Below are 18,799 nucleotides of genomic sequence, written 5' to 3'. Positions count from 1 at the left end.
CTCTTCTAAACGCAATAAAACCCCTTTTTCGTCGTATTGTGTGGGGAGCTGAAGGACACGTCTGTCACGCCCTGACCATAGTTTGCGTTGTTTGTTTCTATGTTTTGTTTGGTCAGGGTGTGATATGAGTGGGCATTCTATGTTGTATGTCTAGTTTGTCTGTTTCTATGTGCTTGGCCTGATATGGTTCTCAGTCAGAGGCAGGTGTTAGTCGTTGTCTCTGATTGGGAGCCATATTTAGGTAGCCTGTTTTGTATTGTGGGTTGTGGGTGATTGTTCCTGTTTCTGTGTTTCTGTGTTCACGTTACGGGACTGTTTCGTCTTCGTTCATTTTGTCGGTTTATTGTTTTTGTTCGTTGTTAAAGTATTCGATTAAAATGGATAATTATCACGCTGCATTTTGGTCCTCCTCTCTTTCGCCCGACGAAGAACGTTACAACGTCAAACGCAAGGCAAATGCTGCGATAGGAGAAACACGTTGAACTAGAGTAGCCTATAAACATGTACAGTGCTTTCCACCAAGTGTTTTATGTACAGTGCTTTCCACCAAGTGTTTTATGTACAGTGCTTTCCACCAAGTGTTTTATGTACAGTGCTTTCCACCAAGTGTTTTATGTACAGTGCTTTCCACCAAGTGTTTTATGTACAGTGCTTTCCACCAAGTGTTTTATGTACAGTGCTTTCCACCAAATGTTTTATGTACAATTGTGGATAACAGGAAACCACACAGCTATATGATCTTTTCAGGTAGGTTGTGTAAATGTTGGAGAGGGCCAGATGTTTCCGTCTTGACATCGCAGTGTTGTTGATGAGGGGTATCTTAAGAATGCAATCTTTTATATAAATACTGGATGATGTCAGACAGATTAAGTGCAGCATGGTCCACCGTCTAACTCTAAGGTATGCCCCACGCTCCTATGACAACCATACTCAAGTACTGTGTGCCTCCAGTTTCTATTCCATCACTATGCCAGAAGCCTGACGATCAACTCTATAGTTGTATTTCAACAGTGTTAGCTACAATCCAGTGGAGGCTGTTGAGGGGAGGACGGCTCATAATAATAGCTGGAACGGAGGCAACTGGAGTGCTGGGGTGGGTTGGGTTAGGCTGGGGAAGGCTGGGGTTGGGCAAGGCTGGGGTTGGGCAAGGCTGGGGTTGGGCAAGGCTGGGGTTGGGCAAGGCTGGGGTTGGGCAAGGCTGGGGTTGGGCAAGGCTGGGGTTGGGCAAGGCTGGGGTTGGGCAAGGCTGGGGTTGGGCAAGGCTGGGGTTGGGCAAGGCTGGGGTTGGGCAAGGCTGGGGTTGGGCAAGGCTGGGGTAGGGCAAGGCTGGGGTAGGGCAAGGCTGGGGTAGGGCAAGGCTGGGGTAGGGCAAGGCTGGGGTAGGGCAAGGCTGGGGTAGGGCAAGGCTGGGGTAGGGCAAGGCTGGGGTAGGGCAAGGCTGGGGTAGGGCAAGGCTGGGGTTGGGCAAGGCTGGGGTTGGGCAAGGCTGGGGTTGGGCAAGGCTGGGGTTGGGCAAGGCTGGGCATGCTGTCGGAGGGGGTTCAGTGGGTAATAGATTGTGTTAACAGACCTTAAGGTTATTAGGTTGGATTTATTCGATAATGGAAGCCGCCCGGCTCCTGCCAGACCAGATGGATGTGTGTTGGAGGGAAGAGGGAGAGAGAGAAAAGGGGAGAGGAAGAAAGACAGAAAGGTGGGCCCAGATGGGCGGCTGGGCTCGGCAGTTTCCCCAGATGATCTTACCTCATACTGCTTAATGATCCCATAGGTCTGGACGGGCTCGCGCCATCGCAGGGCGATCTTCTCCTCGAAGGTGCTCCCCTGGATGGACTGGAGTGGGACAGCGCCAGGCACTAAGGTGGACAGGGAATAGGGGGAAATTAAATAGAGTGACTTTATCAAAAATGGTGGGGGGCGGGGGGTCATGGTCGTGCAGTTCTATTCGTTCTCCCAGACCCCAGTGAGGTCCTGAAACAGCACGGTACATTTAGTCAAACTGGATGTTTTGCCATTGTCTCTTTCAACTTCTTCAATGACCTAAAAGTCATGAGAAAACATCATGGTTTACAGCGTGGCTGGGAGGTACACCGTGCTGGGTGCTCACACTGTAAATGACATCGGAAGGAAAACCAACTAGCATTAGGGTCAAGACTCGCTACATGTACAACTCGCTGGCAAAACAGTTCATTAAAAGGAAAGCGCGCCATTCCATTTTCTTACCCATAAGGGGGTCAAAGGTTTCATGTTTCTAGCAAATTAATAAATAAAAAGCTGTTCAACTTAAATCACATACTATACCTATGTGGAAAAGTTCTACTTGTTATCAGGAAGATAAATTTAATTGGGATCCTTTGAACGTTTGATATCACTTTGAAAAGCGGCGTGAGATTGTACTTTACAAATGGCCTCTGAAGAAACCGATTAAAAGGAAACACGCAGAAGTAGGTGTATGTATCAAAAGAGAGCGACGTAAGTGCTTTCAAATAACTACCGTATCTGGCCCTTATTGAAACACGTGCCTTCATGCTTTCATGTTCTCGGTTAGGCCCCAACGATGGCCTTGAAAAGCTGAATGTTGGATGTTTTGGCAGGGCAGAGTTGGGGTCAAATCAATTTCATTTAAAAAATATCTATACATTTAATATTTTATAAACAATACAAAACATACACATGCAAACAACAACATCACACCTGCCAGACCCACTATCGCACACACTCATCTCCAGTGACGGCATTACTTTCCACTACATGGCCCGAAACTGCACTTTCTTGTTTCTCATACCCCACACACTTTCAATATTTAAATAATAAATCATTAGATTTTCCATTGGGTTAATGATGGTGGATTGATTGATTTCCAAGATGCGTGATGAGAAGAGAATCGTCCAGCCCATCGGGTATTTCACTACACCCCCACATGCCATGTCTTGAAATATGCAGACAGACGGATTAAAAGTACGTTTACATTGTAATACTTTGACAGCCAACTTTCTAGCTCCGCCCACAACTTCCAGACTTTATAGCATTCCCTGAAAGCATGGATTATTGAGTCACTATTAGTTTTACACTTAAGGCTGTAGAATTTGTGAATTGTGTCTCTTCTATTATACATCCTATACATTAGCTTGTACTGGATTAAGAGTACATTTTTATTAATAATACATTTCATTCGTTTTGCTCCCACTTTCCCTCCATATTGTGCCAACATCAGTTCATGCATACTTGTCTGAAGGAAGAACAGTATTGGCTCTGAAGCAGCATATATACACGCTGCGTCTGTCTGGACACTGGAGTTGCTTGGGCAACAGGCCTGCCTGCTTTGCTCTGAGAAGATGGGGGAAGAGCAGATGGGCCGAGATGCAAGGATATCAAAAGACAGCAGTGGCATCCGTACAGATAACTAATCCAAAGGGTTTTGACTTCTCAAACACGGCAGAAAGCTTACACAATATGATGCTCCATCACCTTATTAATTTAGTAACTTAGATAACTAACAAGTTAAATTTAGGGGTCGCATTAACGCAGAATTCATACATTTTTATGCTGAAAAAATATATATAAAAAGCATAAGAAATATCTTGCTGCATTTTGTAAATGCAGATGTAAAATGCTTCTTACTGTAATTTCTGCTCGGCATCAGACACATTTTGTTGTTCAGTTGTACTTTTCCACTCGGATGAGAATTCACGAACTGGTATTCTATCAACATTCAATGCTCTGATTGGTACTTTCTAAGTGTAGCCAACCTACTTTGTCTGGTAAAATTCAAGATACATTTTAGGCAAAACATGAGGAAATGTAGCTGGCTACATTCTTTCTATGATATACATTAGAAATATGATGGCCATGCATCGCTTTTGTAAAAAAGAGCTTACTTTATCATTGTAAGCTAATTTACTTGTGTGGCTGCCAGCCAAATCAAGTTGCACTTCTGTTGTCATCTGATGAAAATTAAGCTATTTTCTGCAGAAAGTGTTGAACTAATGTATTTTCTGTCAAGGAAAACTACAGTTCCATGTCCCTGATCACTATATTTTTTTATATATTTTGTAATATACTTTTTTACCCCTATTTTCTCCCCAACTTCGTGACTACGATCTTGTCTCATCTCTACAACTCCCCAATGGGCTCGGGAGAGGAGAAGGTCAAGTCATGCGTCTTCCGAAACATGACCCTCAAAACCGCGCTTCTTAACACCCACTCAATTAACCCGTAAGCCAGCCGCACCAATGTGTCGGAGGAAACACTGTTCAACTGACGACCGAAGTCAGCCTGCAGGCACCCGGCCCGCCACAAGGAGTCGCTCGAGCACGATGAGCCAAGTTAAGCCCCTGCGGCCAAACCCTCCCCTACACGAACAACGCTGGGCCAAATGTGCGCCGCCCTATAGGACTCCCGGTCACGGCCAGTAATGACACAGCCTAGGATCGAACCCCAGCCTGTAGTGACGCCGCAACACTGCGAAGACCGCTGCACCACTTGGGAGGCCTCCTGATTACTCGATTGAAGAAAGAAAATGACTTAATTTTTTAGACAAAATGTGACCCGTGTCAATACACAGCTGTTTTTTCCCAGTTGTGCTATTTACAAACAAACACGTGACTGGCTCAACCGTTTTGGGAAACTATGGTAAACTTCATAATGTAAAATAATGTGACAGGTGAAATGAAGAACGCAATCTGCTTTATCGCCTAACCTATTGCACAAGTTGACTGCAGGTATGTACTTAAAAAGTAGATACAAATATTACAATTTATTGTAAAACTTCAAAGAAATAGTTGACGGTATTGAAAAACCATCCTGTGGCTATTTATTTTATTCTCTAGGTAAGTCAGTTAAGAACAAATTCTTATTTAAAATGACGGCCTAGTAACAGTGTGTTAACTGCTTTGTTCAGTGGCAGAACAACAGATTTTTACCTTGTCAGCTCGGGAATTTAATCTAGCAACCACCCCAAAATGTGGCTATTTCCACATACCCCGGTATACAGAATATACGGTATACCGCCCAAGCCTACTGACTAGAGCTATGTTTCAATGTCCACATTAGCATACTATCTAGATTACAAATCCATTGCTTCATCCGATTAATATGCTATTCTAGAACAGAAACTCCCCCACTTACCATCCTCGTCGGTCAGCACGTCCACGTCCATGCTCTCCTTGATGCCTTCGGGGTTCCTCAGCACCAGCTTGACGCTGACGTTGGTGTAGGGTGACAGGTTCCGGATGGTGTGCTGTGGCGCCAGGCTCAGGGTGTCGTAACACACCTCCTCACGGGTCTCCTCCTTGCCGCCTGCCTGGTAGCGGTACTCGACAGTCAGATTGTAACTGTGGCAACGGGTCACGTTGTAGCCGAAGGGCTCCCAGCGCACTGTGATCTGCTTGGACTTGATGTCCACCACCTCCAGTGTTTGGGGGCCATGCATGGGGTCTGTAGTGAGAGGAACAAGTGAGGGGGGAGAAAATGTGTCTATCATAAATATAACATTAACACTAATGTATAAAAGCATTGATATAATTTCATATATTTAAAGATTTTCCAAATATATATTTTTTCTTCCCCTTCAATATAGCTTTTTGATATCTAAAAGGCAAAGAATGTTGGCAAGCATCAAAAACTAAATCCTGAGTCCTTCAAACAGTTGCAACATCCCAATCCCCCTACCTACTCATATGTTCCCCCTGCTGTGGCTCTGTGTAAACCCCTTTGCCTCATGGGTCTGACTGGGAATAGTAATGGGCCTAGGGCTGATCCTTGAGATACCCTCACTCTGACTGGGAATAGTAATGATCCCAAAACTGACCTTTGTGGTACCCCCACTCTGACAGGGAATGGTAATGGTCCCAATACTGATCCTTGTGGTACCCCCACTCTGCCAGGGAATGGTAATGGTCCTGAAGGTGTTAAACCAAGGCCTCATACTTTTTTTAAGGGTTAATAAATTGTGCTATGATAAACTAAGGTCTCCTCTCAGAAGACCTCTGTGTGTGTGTTAACACCTGTTTTGAGGGTTGTGCCCTTCAGACACTATCAGAAGGCGGAAATCGCCTACGCTCATACTCCTCCTGTCTGGGCCCCACCGTGGCTGTCTGATGTTCTGAGAATAAGACTGGTTTCCTGAGAACACAAGGCTGCAACAGGCCTGATGAAAACAGCCACCTGTCAGAAGATGCTTGGACTCGTTCACCTTGTTATGACCCTATACTTGTGATGAAATTGTTGGTCAAACCCACATCTGAGCTTTTAATTGATGACAATATGGTTGCTGCTGTCAGGGGGAGGTTAGATTTATTAAAATGTTGCCAGGGAAAGTCGCGTAAGGGGAACTGGGGAGGCTATATAAGTTACAGGATGTCTTAGACACTTTGCAGAACCTGGGGAGAGCTGTCATATACTGTACTCTGTACCACCTTCTGCCTACAATTGTATTACTGAAGGAGAATTTTAAAACTTAAACAAAGAGTCTGTGTTTCCTTTCTACTACTAATATATAAGTTTGAGAATGATATAGAACCGATCATCTGTTGAAGACATTGACCAACAGTCTCAACACTGATCCTTGTGGTACCCCTTCTGTCCAGACAGCCACCCCAGGCTTTCTGCCCATCAGGTCTATTAAGACAGCCATAGCTCCTGCTCTACTCTCTCCCACGTGAAGAAGGGGCAGACACACAGCACTGTAATAGGATCAATTTCCAACCCGGCATCAAGTTAGCGCTCTCACACTAGTTAGAATTACATTGGCTATGCTGCTTTCCGACCAGGGGAGCAACAAGATAGGCAATTTGGTTAGCCTGGATAAACTGATGAGAAGACCAAGCTCCAATTCAAGCTGGATGGAAAAAAAAGGGGGGGGGGGGGGGGGGGGACCCATTTAACTGCACTTTTCTAATCCTTTCCATGTTCACATAGTCTGTGACAAAGATTCGGTCAGAGATAAAAACCTGGGAGGTTTAATGCCAGAGCAACAATGACAGAAAAGGATGCCCAGTGGTTTAACATTTTCCACTTTCTTCCCACTTTCTGCTGATGTTGAGAGGACATCTTGAGAAAACATGCAGCTCATGGACAGGTTTATAGGAATATCCATGTATGTAAGTATAGAGTCCATTTTGTTTATCTATATTTCTATTCTGAGGGACGAGGGAGTGGAATTTAAAACAAGGGGGCACGGAGCACATTTGAATTAGTCTCGTAATAAAGCACTTGTGAAGGCGTTCAACAGTCAGAAATCAGATTCTGACACCCCAGTCACTCGCACTACTTACATTTATGACGTTAAAATCACTCAAAATCGGAACATTCCGCACTTTCAGAAAGGTCTCTGAAGTCATCAACTTGTAAATATAGCTGAATCCAACAGTGCAGCCAACTACTGTACAAGCATCACAGAGATAAATCAGACAAAATAGATGGATAAAAGGATATCTTAATGCTTGGACTCACTTTTACAGTATCAAATTAAAATGTATTGGTCGCATACACATACTTAGCAGAAGTTATTGCGGGTGTAGTGAAATGCTTATATTCCTAGCTCCAACAGTTCAGTAACATCTAACAATACATGTGACTATAAAAAACTAACGGAATTAAGAAATATTTGAATATTAGTACGGAATATACATACATGTCTATGATGAGACGTATAGACATTATGGACAGTATATGGATATAATATATAATATATCTGTAGAATATGTACGATAGAATAGTATAAGTACAGCAATAGTTAAATAGGCTAGGCCTTGACTAGAATACAGTAAATACATATGAAGTGGGTAAAACAGTATGCAAACATTAAAATGACCAGTGTTCCATGACTATGTACATAGGGCAGCAGTCTCTAAGGTGCAGGGTTGAGTACCGGGTGGCAGCCGGCTAGTGACTAAAGTTCAGGGCAGGGTACTGGGCGGAGGTGGACTTGTGGTGACTATTTAACAGTCTGATGGCCTTGAGATAAACAGTTTCAATCAGACTCTCGGTCCCAGCTTTGATGCACCTTGCCTTCTAGATGGTAGCAGGGTGAACAGGCCATGGCTCAGGTGGCTGAGTTCCTTGATGATCTTCCTGGCCTTCCTGTGACACCGGGGGCTGTAGATGTGCGGGAGGGCAGGCAGTGTGCTCCCGGTGATGCTATTGGCAGACTGCGCCACCCTCTGGAGAGCCTTGCGGTTGCGGACGATGTGATTGCCGTACCAGGCGGTGATACAGCCCCACAGGATGTTCTCAATGGTGCATCTGTAGACGTTTGTAAGGGTCTTCGGGGCCAAGCCAAATTTCTTCAGGTTGAAGACGCGCTGTTGCACCATCGTCACCACACTGCCTGTGTAGACGGGCAATTTCAGAATGTCAGTGATGTGTAGGCTGAGGAACTTGAAGCTTTTCACCTTCTCCACTGTAGCCCTGTCGATGTGAATGGGGGTGTGCTCCCTCTGCGGTCTCCTGAAGTCCACGATCAGCTCCTGTGTTTTGTTGACCTTGAAGGGGACGTTATTTTCCTGGCACCACTCCGCCAGGTCCCTCACCTCTGCCAGGGTCTCGTCGTTGTTGGTAGTCAGGCCTACCACTGTTGTGTTGTCTGTAAAACTTGATGATTGAGTTGGACACGTGCATGGCCATCGGTGAACAGGGAGTACAGGAGGGGGCCTGAGCACGCACCATTGTGTTGAGGATCAGCGTAGTGGAGGTGTTGTTGCCGAGCTTCACCACCTGGTGGTGGCCCGTCAGGCAGTCCAGGACAAAGTTGCACAGGGCAGGGTTCAGATCCGGCCCAGAGCTTAGAGGGTACTATGGTCTCGAAGGCTGAGCTCTAGTCAAGGAACAGCATTCTTACATAGGTATTCCTCTTGTCCAGATGGGACAGGGCAGTGTGCAGTACGATGGTGATTCTGTCATTCGTGGATCTACTGGGGCGGTATGCAAACTGCAGTGAGTCTAGGGTGTCGGGTAAGGTGGAGGTGATATGATCATTAACTAGCATCTCATGATGACAGACATGAGTGCTATGGGGAAATTGTAATTTAGTTACCTTCACTTTCTTGGGTAAATCAAATTGTATTTGTCACATGCCCCGAAAACAACAGGTGTAAACCTTACAGTGAAATGCTTACTTATGAGCTCTAAACAAACAATGCTTTTAAGATGTTAAAGGAAAAAAGTGTTAAGCTAAAAATAGTTAAGTAGAAAATAATTAAACAGTAGCAGTAAAACAACAATAACAAGGCTATATACAGGGGGTACCGGTACAGAGTCAATGTGCGGGGGTACAGGTTAGTCAAGGTAATTGAGATAATATGTACATGTAGGTAGAGTTAAAGTGACTATGCATAGATTATAAACAGAGAGTAGCAGCAGCGTAAAAGAGGGGTCTGGGTAGGCATTTGATTAGCTGTTCAGGAGTCTTATGGCTTGGAGGTAGAAGATGTTAAGAAACCTTTTGGACCTAGACTTGGCGCTCCATTACTGCTTGCCGTGCGGTAGCAGAGAGAACAGTCTATGACTAGGGTGCCATTTAGGTGTGTCAATTGACCTAAACAAAAAGGGGGGTACAAGGAGGATCAGTGGATTATTTTCCAAGAATACAGACATAAGCTAGCAGAGAACCTCTATTCATTTTCTTAAACATAGGGTGCTGTGTTCTAGAAACGTGTGAAGGTGATATACTGTAAGAGGAAAGTGAGATCCCTGTGCTATAAGGATAAAGAGGACTATGCCTGGCCTCCCACCCAGAACCATTCCAACCCAGGAATGTAAAGACAAGAGGGTGGGAAAAGCTTTACCACAAAGGCTAAGTCTCTCTCTCAGAGAGAGAGAGCGAGCGAGAGATAGAGAACAGGTTAGTGGAATTAGAGTATGATAGCTAAGGAGACAGAATTCTGGCGTTTGATTGCAAATATGAAGACTTAGTCAAAAAAGCGAACAAACAGAAAGGTGCTGTTTAATACACCCGTCTCCAGATTACATCTTCAAACTAAGGGCAACCATGGCCTTAGACAGAGGGAGTAGCGTCCATTCATGTATACGGGTAAGAGAGTCTAGCTAGCTACATTTTCAGATATGACATGTTTTTAATTTTGTCAGAAAGTCGTTTTCATTTCAAGTTAAAATGTACTGTTAGCTAGCTGGCTAATATTACCTGTATGATGTGTGTAGTAATATTATTGATATCTCAGAGCCATTTGCATTGCTAGTTATAGCCTAATGTTAGCTAGCTAACATTGAACCTGGTTGGTTAGCTAACTGCACATTTACAAACACACCCGTAGTATAAGCCAGCCTTTACTCTTTAAATCTTTAAAGAGATGGGTGGGGCTAAAGCTAAAGAGGGTGTGAACGATGCTGAATGGGTGTAGACAAAGGGCTCTTCAGTTGGCACCAAAACATTCAAGGGCCATTTTCTCAAAAGTGAGGTTACAAGTGTGTTAACTTTCAAAGCAGAATTACTTTCCTATTGTTCCTCAACTGTAGTGTATGATATTCCATTTTCGAGCTCTGAGTCTCCACTGATGCTGCGAAACATTAAACCGTCAGTCGGAGGAGGGAAGAGTACAATGGAAATTGGATCTCGCTGCAGACGAGTGCTTACTGTTTTCTTTCTGTTTTGATTGTGCATAGAAAGCACAACGTTGAATACTTGAAAGCATACTTGGAGCACTTTGGTAAAATACCATTGAAAAGCGTGAGAGCAAAAATAAAATTGGGTAAGTTTAATTTCAAAAGGACGTCTTGTTCCATTTCGCATAATAATGAATAAGATAAAAGACTAACAGTGGTGGTGACGGAGAAACAACAGTAGGATCAATCAGAAAACAGGACAAAAACAACTCTGTCTCCACGGCCCACGAGATGATGTGACAGGCTGTGAATGAGTGGCAGAGGGGAATAAAAGGAGACAGAGCTGTTATTGAGTGGCATGACTGAGGGGTGGAGGGAGAATATCTTCACAGGAGATCAGGCGGGCTATGGCATTTTCATAAGCAAACATAATAATGTACAGTACATGCCATATCCATAACCGTAAAGTTAAATCTTACTCAAAGAGGGAGAGAGCACAAGGAGAAAGTGTGAGTGAGAGAGAGAGAGACTAAGCAATGGGGGGGGGAAAGAGGGAGAAGAAAGAGCCAAGAAAAAGAAAAGAGCAGACAGAGTCGCTAGAAAGAATAAAAGAAAGCGATAAACTCAGAGATTGAGAAATAGCTAAGAAAGAGACGGATTGCCAAAACGGAGTGGGAGATGGACAGATAGTTGAGAGGGAGAAAAAGAGGGAGAAAGAAAGAGAGAGATAGGTGAGAGGGAGTTGTGACAGGAAACAGGCCAAAAGGCCTCTTACCCCCTAACATAAATCAATAACTCCAGCAGACCAGATACCTGGGAATGCATTACTATTCAACGAGAGCTGTGTACACTACACTTGTGTCCAGACCACAGCAATAATTTAGCCCCTTCACAATTCCCAGAGCATCGAACAGACGGCGGGAAAACAATAACACATGTTGACCTATAGGATGACCCCTGACCAGGAGAAGAAAGAGAGAATGATAGACCCAAGACAGACAGTGAACACAGAGGGCGAGCGAAAGAGACAGAAGCTGCGTTTGAATACCCATACTAACATACTACTAGTTCATTTTTAGTATACTGTAAACGAATGGTATCCTTTCAGTTGAGTGTACTAGCTCTTCGCCTGTCTACCGGAAGTTGATGCTGTTGCTTTGCAATCTCTTGCTAGCAACACAAATTACTAACTAGACATTATACGACTCCGGGTATGTTCTTAAATTCAATCTGGATTCCCAGAGTGCTCAGAGTGTGCTGAGCGCTTCGTAAATTCAGAGCGTTGTCAGATTGTCTGTTTGTAAATTCAGAGCGTTGTCAGATTGTCCGTTTGTAAATTCAGAGCATTGTCAGATTGTCCGTTTGTAAATTCAGAGCATTGTCAGATTGTCTGTTTGTAAATTCAGAGTTTCGCTCTCGGAGCGCGCACTGGACACTCGGGCCGAGGAGTAGGGTTGATTCTGACCTTACAACGGCAGTCAAGCACGCAAGCTAACGTTGGCTAGCTACTTCCAGATACAAATGACAGAATACCTCACTCTGACCATTTTACTCACCCCAGCAGAGCTAGTTAGGATGTTTTCATGTTATCCAGAGCGCTGGTGACTAACTGTGCTGCTGGCAACAATTGAATTAAGTTTTTTTGCCCGGCGCTTACTGACACGGTCATATTCACTGGGTGTTGAGCGCTTGTAAATTCAGTTATTCTGCGCTCGAGACAAATTACTCCAATACCTCTGAAATTGGAGTAATGTTAGATAGCCTGAGTGAATTTACCAACGCACTGTCCATTGAGAACGCACAACGACTATACCACTTAATGACGTGAATAATCAAGTCAATAAATGTTGGGTAGTTAGATAGTATATAGTTAATATACTGGCAAGTTTGATGTATTAGTAGCCAACTAATGTTAGGTAGATAGCTAACATAACGGTACATACAACAACTGCTGTAATGATATGCTATGTGGTTCGTAAGGATAGCGCAGCTAATAAATTGTCAGCCAACATAACGTGTAAGGTACCTTATTTGAAAAGTCATTACTTTATTACATTGCCCAACATGTTCTTAACATTTGTCCTAATTACTTAAAGCAATGAATTTGTATCCGCTCGGACTTCGGCTGCATATTTTCCGCCATTTTCTTCAAATCTGAAAATGTGAAGCCACGGCCATTTCCTGAAGAATTGCATTATGGGTCCTAAAAGCACAGAAATATTGTAATTCGCTGGTATACTTCATATTTTGGCGAATTTAGTACAACATAACGGAACGTTGGCATACTAACTATATCCATACTAGGTTACTATATACTCAATTTAAGTCACAAATAGTGAGGTTAGTATGAGTATTCGAAGACAGCTAGTATCTTTCTATTAAAACCCAGCAGAGAGAGGGCTTATAAGGACGCAGATATTCAAATATTATTTTATCAGGACAAAGTCTTGATGTGCATTTCTCCTCTAGAGGCCATCTCCAGGATGTTGTGATGCACACACATGCTACACAAACGTGTGTCATCTCAGCCAGACAACGCACCCAATCAACTGACCTCCTTCCCTCCCTACACCTCCTCCCCCATTGCCCGATATCATCTCTTCAGTGTCCCTCTTCCCCCGAGAAGCCGTTTGCCATTCAAACTTCACAAGCTCTTTCCTTTCACACAATGCACCCACCCAACAGTCTGGCTGGATACCTGGAATTCATTTTTAACACACTGATTTTCCCACTTCCAACCCCCCCTTACCTCTATTTCTCCACCCCCCTTCCCCCCTTCCTCCCACTGCCTTGTAATTAATGGAGACACAGTCAAAAGACTTAACAACCTTATCGATTAACCACGCTGCAGAAAAAAAAACTCCCACCAGACAAATCCCGGTTTATTTACGCAGATAATCTGTTGCTGGATATGTGTGTGTGTGTTGCTTATGAAGCAGAGGGACAGTAGAAAGTAGTACGGATGTTGCTATGCTGTTGATGGTGGGTAAACAAATAGCCCAGTGGCCAGACTGCATGCAGAGAGAGATAAGGAGGGCCAAACTTCTCCATGGCCACCAATCAAAGACCAAGACGGGGGAGGGGGGGGGGCGACTGAGATCAAGATCACACACACACACATGCAAGCAAACCTGCAGACGCATACACCTGCATTCAAAATATGTATGAAGCCACACCAATATATGAAAGCGTGCACACACACCGTCTGACTACTGCCGATAACTCTCTCTCACTGTCTGTGTGTATTGAACTACAGTCTCTTTTCTTCAAGTCGCCTTTTATCGCAGTGAGAATAGTCCGGTTCAGTGTTATCAAGGCCGGACACGAAAGGATTACAGGTGATGAACACATCGCAGGGCCACTGTAAATCTTCTAGATACAGTGGAAGAAAAGAAAAAAAACTGTGCTCGCTCAGAGAAAGAGAAATGCATGAATAGCTGGCGCAATTTCCACAAAACAACTGCTCCTTCAAAGACCTGCTCCTTCAAAGACGCACCCCGTTAAAAGTAAAAGAATCTCACACCGCCTCCTTGTCAAATGACATCTACACTTATAGCGCTCAGACAACAGGCCTAGACCCTCCCTCCCCTCTATTTGTGGGGAGAACTACTGAGGCTGTGCTCGGTGTGTAAACAGTTGCTGGACTGCTAAACGCACAGGGAATTAATGGCTGGCCGGGCAGAGAACTCAAATTAGCCGCCGTCTTCGGGAAGCGATACGCATTTTGACACCATATATGCCAGAGAAACCTGAGGAGAAATAAGAGGGGGGAACATGTCATGGCTGAACGAGCGAGAGCAAGAGAGAATAGAGGGGAGAGGGGTGGTAATGGTGGGAAAGCATTGAAGCGCAAGCCACTCTGTGGATATTAACCAGGAACGTTGTGTGTGGGGGGGGTTTCTTAAACATATTGTATGTTTGAGCATGGCTACAAGGTGTGTGTGTGTGTGTGTGTGTGTGTGTGTGTGTGTGTGTGTGTGTGTGAGTGAGAGAGAGAATAGGATGGGTGATATAAACACAGTATCTCTTTCCCACAGGACGCAGGCAAAGGTTCTTAACACGAAGGGCCTTAACCATCCTCTCCAATCACCAGATATAATAGCCAAATAAATAGCATAGAGAGCCAGAGCTCGACGAGCCCTCTGATACACCTCAGTCATAGAATCATACAAAATGGCGGGTCAGGGGCCAAGGTTCCTCTTTGAAGGAGAAGACGGATGAAGCCTATTACCCTGGCCTTAAGCCTCCAGATAGGAACATCTTTGAATGGCAAGCCTGTCATAAATCCCAGAGATGGAAGATGGGAAGAAGAGGGAGAGAAGAGGAGGGGAGGACGGTCATTTACATTCCCCTTGCCTGCCAAACTGGGAGGGGAGGACACCACGTAATGGCTTGGCGATGGGGCTCAAGACAGATTGTGACAAGACACCAATAACTAAGAGATAGGTGAGTGTGTGTATGTATGTATGTACGTACAGTGGGCTCCAAACTTACTGGCACCCCTGACTGGCAATGCACAAACAATACTTAAAATAATATAAACAATATAATTATGGAGATAAACTAAAAATACCAAGATGTGAGAAATACTGTACTTTATTCATGTTTCAATGGAACCCACCCAAATCATACAATTATTTAATACAAAATACATTTCATCAAAATCAAGGTTTCATAATTATTGGCACTCCTCATTTAGTACTTAGTGCAACCACCTCTGGCAAGGATAACAGCATGGAGTGTTTTCCTGTAATGTTTGACAAGGTTAAGGAACACATTTGGAGGGATTTTGGACCATTCCTCTATGCAGATCCTTTCAAGATCCTTCACATTCTTGGGTTTGCGCTTATCAACTGCCCTCTTCAACTCAGCCCACAGGTTTTCCATTGGATGGAGGTCCGGCGACTGAGATTTTGTTGTCACAGAACCATTTCTGTGTGGATCTTGAGGTATGTTTTGGGTCATTGTCTTGTTGGAAAGTCACATACGGCCAAGTCCCAGCCTTCTGGCAGAGGCAACCAGATTGCCAGCCAAAATTGCCTGATACTTGGTGGAATCCATTATGCCATCAATCTTAACCAGTGCCCCTGGACCTCTGGAATTAAAACAGCCCCAAAACATCACTGACCCACCACCATATTTCACTGTGGGTATGAGGTGCCTCTCCTTATGCATCTCTGTTTCGACTCCAAACATGCTGATGCTGTATCTGACCAAAACGGTCTGACCAGAGCACCTTCTTCCAATCAAAATTTAAATGACGTTTGGCAAACTCCAAGCGCTTGCGTCTGTGTCTTGGGGTCATTAAGGGCTTTCTTCTGGCAACCCTTCCAAAGAGCCTGTGGTTGTGGAGGTGGCGTCTGATGGTGCTTTTTTAAACCTGGTGACCCCAAGACGCCACCAAGGCCTGCAATTCTTTCACAGTGATTCTTGGGGATTTTGTTGCTGCCCTCACGATCCTCCTCCCTATCCTGGGGGGCAAAATGCATTTGCGTCCTCTACCGGTGAGGTTTTCGACTGTTCCATATCTTTTGAATTTTTAAATAATTGCCCTGACAGTGCTCAGTGGTATATTCAATTGTTTGTGGATCTTCTTGTAGCCATTACCAGATTAATGAAGGACTACGACCATCTGTCCCTTTGAACTGCCAGTTTTCTTCATGGTGTTGGATGACAAAGGGATATTGCATGCGTGTTACCTCTTTTTTTATACCCCAGTGAAAAAGGAAGTGATGTAATGGCTCAATATAGTTCCTTAACACTTAGATACACTTAAATAAGTGGAATGTAATTCCTTGTTTAATTTTGGTAGATGGTATTTACAATAACATTTAAGGGTGCCAATAATTGTGATACCTTGATTTGGAAGACATTGATTTTTAATTAAATCAATCAATTATTTTGGTGGGTTCCATTGAAACATGAATAAAGTACAGTATTTCTCACATCTTGGTATTTTTAGTTTAGCTCCATAATTATATTGTTTATATTTTTAAGTATTGTTTGTGCATTGCCAGTCAGGGGTGCCAGTAATTTTGGATCCACCTGTATGTATGTATGTGTGTGTGTGTGGCAGGGCTTGCCGGCCAATACCGTCACACCAGTTGCTATGGGAATTATCCTCAAAGATTCATATTTTGCATCAGCTTGGGTGTTCTAGTGGTTGAGCAACGATGCTGCCAGAGAATTGATATTCATCGTATTTTGGGGTCGGTAGGATCTTTGGCCTTACTCCCCACTCCTAGCAGTATAATATATACACACACTTTTTTGTTGTTGTTGACATTTAGATGTCAACTATTAACAGCTTTTTTTTCTTTCCCCTTCTCCTGCCCAGGCTTGACACTTGACATTTAAATATAGCGCTTCCCAATTATTAGCATGTCATTGCCCTATGCTAATAACTAACCCCTGTTGTACAAGTAGATAACAATTAACCATGATGGGGCTAAAACATGGCCACTGCCAAAGTGCCACGAGGCGTGTCACAATTATTCCATTGAAAAACAACAACGCCTGAATAAAGTGTGTAAGCCAGAGAAAAATATCTGCAGTGTAGTTATAGCATGGTGAAGCTAGCATGGTGGAGCTAGCATGGTGGAGCTAGCATGGTGGAGCTAGCATGGTGGAGCTAGCATGGTGAAGCTAGCATGGTGGAGCTAGCATGGTGGAGCTAGCATGGTGGAGCATAGTGCATCTTTCTACCTGAGCTCCCCTATGCTGTGGGCAGTGATATGGAGAAGCAGGCCTCTTGCCATGCACAAAGTGCTCTGGGAAGGAGAATAAAGGTATTAGTCCCGGATGGGAGGGAACAAATTGTCTGTGGCAGCCACACTCCTACCCTGTCGAGGGGGGGGGGGGGGACGGGGGGGTGCGTGAGCGAGAGGGGCAAGCCTATTCCGGTGAGCAGGAGAGAGGCAGCCCATTCACCACGAATGCAGACTTCAAGCCTTGATTCAAATGACTTCCTCAATTCTTTGGGATTTTGGTATATGTGAACCGCCAAACACGTCAACTGTCAACAACTATCTGCGTCGATAGATAGACTTAAAGCTATTCACATGGATTAACTTCAGTCTTGTACTTTATTACCACTGGTGAGTAAACTTCTGTTTGTCTCCCCTCAGGAGGTCTTCATGGCTGTTCTGGTACAACACAGGGGGAAAACACCGACTGGGTTTGATTGACAGCGGTCTTCTTTTTCACACCCGCCGAGATGTATGACACGCTGTCAGACCACTGCACAGACACACGACACACATTCTCACGGGTGCGTTTGAGCATTCCGGTGGCTTAACTCCAGCGCAGGCGAGCGGAGAGGGAAATGAGGAGACTTCACGGATTCTTCCCAAGGATACCAGAGGAACAGCTGCTATCACACTGTGTGTACGGAGTGCTTTTCAGGAGAAAAATGGGCTCAGGATCAAATCAGAGACAACAATAATACACAATAAAACAAGTGTTCTGCTTGAAAGTGCGTTTCATGCTGGTGTCGGGAGCCCATTCGAGTACCTCTGTCCTGATCCCGCTGTCACTCATCTCTATTACTGCGCTGTTCACTTCACAGTAGCTCGCCGAGCTGACACGTGCACACACACATGCACAGAAACTAAGCACGCGCACACACACGCGCACAGAAACTACACTAGTTTATTATTTTTTTGAAAACCCTTGAAAAAGAGCGAGTGAGCTAGACGGAAGTAGAGAGTGAAGGATTCAACAATATCAACACAGCCATCTGGATAATGGTACCAGGCTTTCATCCTCATCAAAGCCTGCTTCAGAGTTGCTGGAAGCAGCCAATAATGACGGCTTTTTGACAACCGACAATCAAAACGAAATTATGCTCCCTGAACGCTTTCCTGTATACTCCCTCCTCTCCTCCAATCGTCGTCCATTCATGGAGGCAGGAGGACACAGAGGCACATCTGCCACTAAAACCTCCAACCCCACTCTGTATGTACACCCCATCGTTTAGAGCCGCAATTGGTGGCTGTAATGAGGAGAGGAGTGTGTATGTGTGTACTGCATAGCCTATGTGTCCATCATCCTTAGTGATGTCCGAGTCAACGCTACGTTGGTGGTGGGCGTCGGAGTGTGGCCGCAACACCTGCTGCTCCTTAAAAGCTCCAGACTCTGAGAAGAGGGAGGGGAAGTTTACAATTAACCAGGGGTGTACTCACTACAGAAACCATTTAAGAAGCAAACAGAGCAAAACAAGAGTTTCTATTGGACAAATGCA

At 44.5% G+C, this 18,799-nt stretch overlaps 1 protein-coding gene across 10 annotated transcripts in view; it reads right to left on the bottom strand.

The window, feature by feature from the left end:
- LOC129823064 (receptor-type tyrosine-protein phosphatase mu-like) overlaps positions 1-18,799 on the bottom strand; it is a 317,242-nt gene that overhangs the window by 127,278 nt on the left and 171,165 nt on the right. For all 10 annotated transcript variants that reach the window (XM_055881767.1, XM_055881768.1, XM_055881772.1 and 7 more), the window contains exons 8-9: positions 5,125-5,433; positions 1,744-1,853 (exon numbers count right to left, since the gene is read on the bottom strand). In XM_055881767.1, coding sequence (XP_055737742.1) covers positions 1,744-1,853; positions 5,125-5,433 — 419 coding nt within the window. The remainder of the gene's footprint in view (positions 1-1,743; positions 1,854-5,124; positions 5,434-18,799) is intronic.

The sequence above is a fragment of the Salvelinus fontinalis genome, chromosome 25 (assembly GCF_029448725.1).
Source record: "Salvelinus fontinalis isolate EN_2023a chromosome 25, ASM2944872v1, whole genome shotgun sequence".
NCBI lineage: Eukaryota > Metazoa > Chordata > Actinopteri > Salmoniformes > Salmonidae > Salvelinus > Salvelinus fontinalis.
This window is presented reverse-complemented; position numbering and strand designations above follow the sequence as displayed.